This window comes from Pseudochaenichthys georgianus, chromosome 24 (genome assembly GCF_902827115.2).
Source record: "Pseudochaenichthys georgianus chromosome 24, fPseGeo1.2, whole genome shotgun sequence".
Classification (NCBI taxonomy): Eukaryota; Metazoa; Chordata; class Actinopteri; order Perciformes; family Channichthyidae; genus Pseudochaenichthys; species Pseudochaenichthys georgianus.
This window is the reverse complement of record NC_047526.1, coordinates 11,195,811-11,204,924: the sequence shown is the minus strand read 5'-3', so window position 1 is coordinate 11,204,924 and position 9,114 is coordinate 11,195,811. Positions and strand designations below refer to the sequence as shown.

General features: G+C 39.8%; 1 protein-coding gene across 1 annotated transcript; it reads left to right on the top strand.

The window, feature by feature from the left end:
• Window positions 1-987: 987 nt before the first annotated feature.
• Window positions 988-8,605, top strand: LOC117439833 (26S proteasome regulatory subunit 4). The gene is made up of 11 exons (XM_034075931.2): window positions 988-1,046; window positions 1,579-1,632; window positions 2,121-2,217; window positions 2,557-2,681; window positions 2,863-3,048; window positions 3,181-3,309; window positions 3,555-3,651; window positions 5,238-5,427; window positions 5,889-6,040; window positions 6,378-6,532; window positions 8,279-8,605. The coding sequence occupies exons 1-11, from the start codon at window positions 1,044-1,046 to the stop codon at window positions 8,411-8,413; spliced, it is 1,323 nt and encodes a 440-aa protein (XP_033931822.1). The 5' UTR covers window positions 988-1,043; the 3' UTR covers window positions 8,414-8,605.
• Window positions 8,606-9,114: the final 509 nt, after the last annotated feature.

Sequence of the window (9,114 nt, the reverse complement as noted above, 5' to 3'; positions counted from 1 at the left end):
CAAGTTTATATATTACACGTATTACATAATGTGTAATATATGCAATCATTTGGGTCAGGTAATGGCTTTGCACATATACAGACATGTCCGACCAGTGGGATTAGCTACGCAACAAGTGAAAACCTTGCCCAATTAGCTAATTACCTTAATGAAAAATTAGAATTGCTGGAATGCGTTGTCATGTTGTGGGCATAATTATTGCTTGATCATCGGCATGACTGTGACAGGGGAGGGCAAACAGCAAGCAAGCAAGCCAATTAAATTGTCCCTGAAATCCGAGGGGGTTACATGTGGCACATGGTGGCAATCAAACCAAGCATATGCACAGTGACAAGCTCATTTGTACAAAAACAAAATCAAGACAATTATTTGCAGCTCTTTCCCATCCTCTTCACTGTCCAACACCCATGTCACGATCTTGTGCAGTACTGACGATGTAAATAAAGTCCAATATGAAAGTCTTCCTTGTAGTTTATGTCTTTTCCACCTACGTGTTTATGGCATAAACCATGTAGATTATTTTGCCTATTTTAGTGGCATACAATAAACTATGGCAATCAGCTGGTAGTATGCATTTGCACATGGACTCATGATTATGGTTCACTAGTCATCAGCTACAATGTGCCATAATGTCAGATTTGACCATAACAACCCACAAATTATTTTTAGCAAACTTAGTTTAATAAAATGTGAAGGCAAACTGTGCTATTTTAATGAGTTGAGCTTTGAAGTTTGTACATACAACAGACAACAATAGAAGCAGTTTAAGTTGTAGACAAAATGGTACGCTATCATCATATTAAATATTTTTACAAGTAGTAGGGAGGATTAAAGTTTAGTGCAATACAAAGGTTGTGTTGAAAAATCCCAGCCGAATACGTTTTGTTTTAATTTAAAGGAAGTAACCCATGAAAGTATTTTTTTAAATAAGGCTTAAAAAAGTGGACCGTTCATTCCAGTCACAGGTGTCTTCTCTTTCCCGGAGATGTTTGGCCGTTAGTGTTGCCGTACCGAGTGACGTCACTTCAGAGCGACAACTAACAATGGTAAGTGAGCAAGCAATTTTCTCTTCGGCTCGTATATTTATTTTACATAAACATCATATTCGCCAATACAACTTTAAATCATGGTACTTGAAACGTTAACATTCGTGCTGTCGTGTCGTTTTAGACTGCTTTATGTCTTATGTGTGTACTAACAACTTGTATATAATTGAGAGTAGGGTAGAGCCTAAAGCTAGCAACATTAGCTTATTTTTCTCGGTTTGAAGCACTCGTTATCCTAGCTACTATTAGCATAGTCATTCATATGGTAACGAGTAGCTTTTCCCGACTTCTTTCAAATTTATGAGGTTTTTTGTGGATGACAGTGTTAAATATTGTTTCTATAATACAAGCGAACGTTTTGAATTCAGCTATCCTGGCAGGTAATGTTAACGGCGACGTAAGCTAACTTCACTGTAAACAGCTAAGCTAATGAGCTATGAAGGGAAATGTCTAACTAACCAGAAAGGCCAAAATGCAATGGTGGATATTTTTCTTTTCAGCTGTTTTTAACATATATCTGATATTCTTTTAGGGTCAAAGCCAGAGTGGAGGCCACGGACCGGGGGGAGGCAAGAAGGATGACAAGGTGAGGATGACACAGCTTCTGCTAGCTTAGTGTCTGACCGTTTTGTTTTGCTAGCCACATATTATCCTTCGTGTGGCCTCTGAACTAAACGAATTAGTCGTGACATTACATTTCAAATTTTAAATACCCAAATTGTATTTTAACATTTTAAGACATTTTGCATATTGACACGTTTAGGTAATTTATTTTTGATGGTCTAAATTGACAGTTAGTGCTGTGATATATGATTGTCAATAAAGTAATTGCCTTGTTTATTTATTTATTAAACATTTAAGATTAATTATAGGACATTTTGTTTTGCATAAGCTCGTATTATCTGAGAAGCTATCCTGGTCTACTAAAGGCCTTATTTAGAAAAAAAAGCTTCTGTTCTAACAATGGCTGTTAGTGCCATTATGTCAAACAATACATGTTTTGCTGTAGGTGATGAGATTCTGGCTATATCCTTTTCTGACATTTGTCATCATCTCACTTTGTCCCAACTGAAGGATAAGAAAAAGAAGTATGAGCCTCCAATTCCCACAAGAGTTGGCAAGAGAAAGAAGAAGACCAAGGGACCAGATGCTGCCAGTAAACTACCATTAGGTAAGGAACTGCAAAGACATAGACATGTGAAGACGTGTTTCTATCTGTCTGGTGGTCTGATTTTGTTTGAGCTGTATTTCATAAGAAGTCTTGAGCTATAAGGTCTCCTTCCTAACGCGATTTAAGCTCACCGGATACAACTAAGGATACTCAGATTGGTATACAATTAAAACTCCTTATTTGGCAGTATGAAAGAGAACAAAATGTTACAAGCGGTCATGATATTGACAGCATTCAAGCTGAAGAGGCTCTGTGAAACATCACGTTTTTGGTTGCATGAATTTGGTGTTTATGTTTTTGCTAGCACGACATATGCTGACCTTTTTGTTTGTCTTTCAGTCACTCCTCACACTCAATGCCGTCTCAAGCTGCTGAAGCAGGAGCGGATAAAAGATTACCTGTTGATGGAGGAGGAGTTCATCAGAAACCAGGAGCAGATGAAGCCTCTGGAAGAGAAACAGGAGGTCAGTTATTGCTCTACATATCTCTATTGCTTTTGTGCTATGATTTTTAGGAGAAATATAGGAACATTACCCTATTTGACTTTTTATACTGATTTATCTGTGGTCAAGTCACTGAGGAGAACGGATCTTCATTTTTCCTACCATTTAACTTTTGATAATCCTGGTCGTATCTATTCTATAGGAGGAGAGGTCAAAGGTGGACGACCTGCGAGGAACCCCTATGTCCGTGGGCACTCTGGAGGAAATCATCGATGACAACCACGCCATCGTTTCCACCTCGGTGGGATCAGAGCACTATGTCAGCATCCTCTCCTTTGTGGATAAAGATCTGCTGGAGCCTGGCTGCTCCGTCCTGCTCAATCACAAGGTACAATTCAGATAGTTTTAATTTCAGGTTAACCCTTTTGTAAATGCATTTCAAGATAACTTTGTGTTGTTTCTGCCAACTCTTAACTGTGCCACAATTAATAATTTACCTGTGTTTGTGTGTCACTCGTAGGTCCATGCTGTGATTGGTGTGCTGATGGATGACACTGATCCCCTGGTGACAGTGATGAAGGTGGAGAAGGCCCCACAAGAAACCTACGCTGACATCGGAGGACTGGACGCTCAGATCCAGGAGATCAAGGTACAAACACTTCCACCTGCTGTGATATACACTGGCCCCGAGTTAGCAACCCTGACACAATTAAATAATGACAATAATAATATGTTTAATGTCCTTTGTAGCTTTCCCAGTGATTTGTTCACATCACTTGCAACCACTTTTAATGATAAGCCAAATTGAGCACATTTACAAAACATCCTATAAGATGTAATTGTTTATGCATGTAACTTTTTACAGTGTATTTTTCTGTGTGTTGATTTTCATAGGAGTCAGTGGAGCTGCCTCTCACACATCCAGAGTATTATGAAGAGATGGGCATAAAGCCTCCCAAGGGTGTCATCCTGTACGGACCACCTGGCACAGGTGGGTGCTTTCATTAAACATGGCAACGACAGTGGCTCTCAAACAGAGAGAATAAATTGACAAATGTTTTTCATCTTCTTTCCACCATATAGTAGGAACATGATGGGAAGAAATTAAATATATGTGGGACCAGATGCTGGGACCATGCTTTATGACTTTAGTTTCAGGTTCAGTCACATATGTATTTTTCAAGTGAATCCAGAGATAATGGTCAATTTACCTCAGAGTTTGATGAGTTTGATCATCAGGGAGTGATTTTAAAGGGCACCACAGCAGGGAAGCTGAGGGACTGTCACCAGCCTCCTGTAGCTGCGCGAAGACATTAGGCGCTTTCACACCAAGTACTTTGCCGTACTTAGTTCATCAGAACTCTTTAGTCCTGATGAACTAAAGAGCAGATCGCGTTCACACCGGAATAAGTTCCCTGAGGGAAGGATTAGGCAAATGAAGCCGCTGACGTCACTTCTTCTTCTGCTTTGGGCTTACTGGCAGGCCGCAAACAACTTCACGGCGTATACTGCCACCCGAAGTTCCCGGCCGGAAGTCCCCGGAGTTGGGGACTGGCTTCAGAGTAAATCGTCAGAACTCCGACACCTCCTCATCTCCACCGCTCCCATGTGTTTTTTTTGAGTTGCCATAAGTTATTCTCTCTCCGTTGGTGTGCTGGGCTAATGTTAATAATGCTAATGCCAGCAAATACAATGGCAGCTTCACAAAACTTTTCCGAGTTTTACGGGGCGTGGTTTGCAATCCGCCCAGCCAATCGGAAATGGGAACCTTTTTCTCCCACGAAAGTACCTGCTCTCTAGCAGGGACTAAAAATGGGGTGAAAAGGTTCTCATGAACTAAGTTCTAGTTCCGGATTGTTTTGGTGTGAACGCAACATTTCAAGAACTATTAGGAAAAGTACTGCGGTGTGAAAGCGCCTATACAGAATGTATTCTTTAGTCTGTCCATGTGAGAATGAGATGTATTTATAACTTGCATATAAGTATTCCAGAACCTTTTATCAGAATTGCAATATTGAAATTGCAGGAAGCCCAATATGTGTTTTAGGCTGAATATATAAATAATAATTGGTAGTCGGTAGCTGTAAACTGAGGTCCTGTTTTTTTTAAACATACCAGAAGCTTTTACTGAAATTGTCTCAATGGATACCGCAGATAGATTTGAATATCTTTAAAAATGCAATGTCCTGACAATAATTGACAACACACCTGGAATTTAGGTAACAGTGTCCCAATTCTTTTTATTGGACATTTTACTTTAACTTCTTTTGTTTGTATTAATTCCGTTTCTCTATTTTATTGAAAATAACAATTTAATTTCTAATAGTTATATACATATCTTTAATTAAATTCTTAATATTTTATCTTCCGTTGGGCATTTTACTTTGACTACTTATTTTTATATAAATGTTGTATTTCTTTGAGTTCTTTCATTTGATGTTGTTTTTAAAATGGAGCAACTGTCCCAAAACCCAATTGTGCCTGTGAAAAATAGAATATTCTGATAGTTCTTGTATTGCTTAAGGTACACTTGAGAATGTAGCAAAGAATGACTATGTTGTTTTGTGCAATTACCAGGTAAGACTCTGCTCGCCAAGGCCGTAGCCAATCAGACGTCGGCCACCTTCCTGCGCGTGGTGGGCTCCGAGCTGATCCAGAAGTACCTGGGAGACGGGCCCAAGCTGGTCCGAGAGCTGTTCAGGGTGGCAGAGGAGCACGCGCCCTCCATCGTCTTCATCGATGAGATCGACGCCATCGGAACCAAGCGGTATGCAGACGTCTTCTTTAACCTATTTTAGTGTGAGAGACAGCGAGCATCAGAGTGGGAGTGATGCATCACCTTTTGGTGTTTAGGAGTCACACGTGGGTGACAAGGTGTTGATGGAACAGTTTTATTTTTATTCAGTACTTAACAGCACATTAACAGCTCAGTACTTCATCATAGAACTGAACATGAGCTTAATGATGTAATCCTAATCAACTGCATTTTGTACCTTTTCAATATGTACTTTGCAAGAGTGTTATCCAGGTGGGCATTATGTAAACCTGAAAAAGAGAAGACAGTTTTAGGACCAGATGCCAAAGAATATCCAAAATGCACCACTCTTATTTGTTTTTCACGAGCAGCTAAATGTAAAGATTCATTGTTAGGTAGGGCCTTGGCTGACTTGGCACTAATCAGCCTGGTTGGATCTGAATAGAAATGTGTACTTCCTGTCTGTTGTGCAGGTACGACTCTAACTCTGGTGGAGAGAGGGAGATCCAGAGGACCATGCTGGAGCTGCTCAATCAGCTGGACGGCTTCGACTCGCGGGGAGACGTCAAAGTCATCATGGCCACCAATAGGATAGAAACCCTGGACCCCGCCCTCATCAGACCCGGTCAGTGACTGAATCTGTTTTGATTTTGACATCTACAGTATGTCTGATACGGAAAATGCTTTCACTCTGCTGAGTCCTGGCAGGAAATGCTGCTTCTCATCTTCCTCTTTTGCAACTGCTCTTTGAAACCTAGATCCGTGCCGCAGGTGGTCACTACCAGATTTGTATTTACTTTAGCAACAAACATGTTTTAGTTTGAAAATTCTGCTAATTTAAAAAACCATCTTTAGTCATATGACATGTGTACGTATTAACAGTTAATTATTAGTTCATTTAAAGCTGTTGCCAAATCTACCTTAAAGCGCTTGACTAAACTGTACCTCGTCCTCCTCCTCAGGGAGAATCGACCGTAAGATCGAGTTCCCCCTCCCCGATGAGAAGACCAAGAGGAGGATCTTCAATATTCACACCAGCCGCATGACGGTAGCAGATGATGTCACCCTGGATGACCTCATCCTGGCTAAGGACGATCTATCAGGAGCGGACATTAAGGTAAGAAAATCTACTGGCAGCTCGACTTCTCACTTCTTTATTCACATCAGAAAGGATCTTAAAAACACATGGGTAGGCAAATTAAACATTACAATACCCAAAAAACATTATGACACGCACTGCATGATGGGTAGAGCTGGTGGTTCAAGTGAGTTGATTATTTTTTCTTTTGAGTTGTTTCTTTACTCCCACATGTGTTACTAACAGTGTCTGTGGGAGTCTTAACATGTGGATTAAGCAGCGAGGTTTTGTCCAATCAGGGTGCATGCTGGCACCGGACCTGCTTTCTTAATTTGCCCCTGCTTGCTTCTGTGACCATTTATTGATTGTGTGATTTTGAAAAGGTCTTTAGCAGCAAGCCACCTCACACTGGCTCAGCAGGAAAATGCAATGAAGGGGCTGATTTGCTAAGTTATTGTAGCATCAACACTTATTTTTTATTGTGTTAAGTCCTCCAATAAAGAAGATCTGATCCAAAGTTTACTGTCGCTTGAACTCTTAGTATCTCACTGACTCAGCTCTGCTGCCCTCATGTGGCGTCTGACAGAACTACACCACGAGTCGGTTTCCACCGTGCTGTATGCTAAATTACTTTGTAGATTTGAGTTCTTTAACATCCTCAATAATATCAAATACATATTATTACTTAAAGGGTTAGTTCTCACATAAGCCTTTAAGTCAGGGGTGTCAAACTCAAGGCCTGCGACTTCATTTTATGTGGCCCCACAAGAGCTTGCAAAGAATATAATGTTTATTATATGGTTTACTTGCTACTTTACAGAAGCACGTTGCCCATAAACTACATGTCCCACAATGTCACTTTTTTTTAGAATTAGCCTTTTTCTCAAATAGATTTTTTTTTCAGAATGTGGCTTTTCTTTTAAAATCATATTGTGACAGTCTTACTGAAGAGACTTGCAATTATTTGCCCTCGACTTCTGCTTTCAGGCGTAGTTAATTATGAAGTTATTCCCCTATCTGATAATAATCCAATGCAGAGGCAATAATGTAATATAATACATTATTTTATATATATTAATATTTATGTATGCCTTTTTTTTATAGTCTTAAAGTTACAATCGGCCCTTTGAGTGCAACCATAATGCTGATATGGCCCGTGATGAAATTGAGTTTGACACCCCTGCTTTAAGTGATTACTCTCTGAATTCTAAAACACGCTGGGGGCCGAGAGGAAGATGTTTACTTCAACCCGTGATCTGAACTGTATGCCTGTTAGAATTATTTAAAAGGTGAGAAGTTGTTATAATTGAATGAAAAGCACCTACAGCCTGGGTTCAAACTACATCCTGAAAGTTAGGGAAATGGCACATTTGAACCATTATGTTTAAAGGTTAGGAATACGCTTGACTTTAAGTATACTCCTTCACATATGCTACATACAAGAGAATCTGATTTCAATTTAGACAATAGCACATGTAAAGCAACTCTTTAATCTCTTACACTTACCATAGTCAGGTTGGTTGTCCTGGTGGCAGAATAATGCAGGGTGGAGATAGGAAAGCCTGAAATATGAACAATATACATTGATACGAAAGATGCTTCTTACATTTTCTCATCAGAATACTTCATTTATCCTGGTGGAAATTGGGTTTTGGGAGTTTCTAAAAAACAATTCACAGCATTGTCAAATACTTCACGAGTAGTTTACACAACCATTTTGACTCGGTGTTAAGGCTTCTTTTTCTCTATATAAAACATGTATTAACTCATTTCCTGTGTCTCCAGGCCATCTGCACAGAAGCCGGCCTCATGGCTCTGCGGGAGCGCCGTATGAAAGTCACCAACGAGGACTTCAAGAAGTCCAAGGAGAACGTGCTGTACAAGAAGCAGGAGGGCACACCGGAGGGGCTTTACCTCTAACCTAAAAACTCTGATGTATCTCTAGCCCTCTCCCTACCAACCTAAGCCCTCTCTCTATCGCTGTGTGAAAGAGAGGAGGCAGCAACCGAGTTGTGTGCCTCCCGAGAGAGTTTTGATATATTTTCTGCATGTCTTGTATGGCTTTAATCCACTCTCCTGTTACTGTTATGTGAATAAAATAACAAAAGAATATTCGCACTGTGATTTTTGGAGCATTTGTTTGTTAACGTCTGCTTCTCATTAGATGTATATTGAGTTAATCGCTGCTATAATATCTTTTATAATCGACCACATTAATAATTCAATTAGTTCAGTCTGTGTGGCTGCAAATGGAATTGATCCTAACACGTTTTTTCGCCTTGCTTTTATCGCATACTTCCTGATGATGCATGTTCAATTCAAAACCTTTATTTATCCAAGTAAAATCCCATTGAGATCAATGATCTCTTTTTTAAGGGAGACCTGCAGCAGTAGGCTCCACAAGACATAAAAACATAAACAACAAAAGGACATCATACAGCAAAATGTACAGGTATTACAATTTACATATCTAACCACAGGTACCAACAGCATCTGATTGTGTAGCATCCAACCGAGCTTTAAAAACATGTAGTGGTACTAGCTTGGTAATTTTCCATTCTTTTTGCAGACTGTTCCATGTTAGTGGAGCTGCACATCTAAAAGCTTTCTTCCCGAAGACA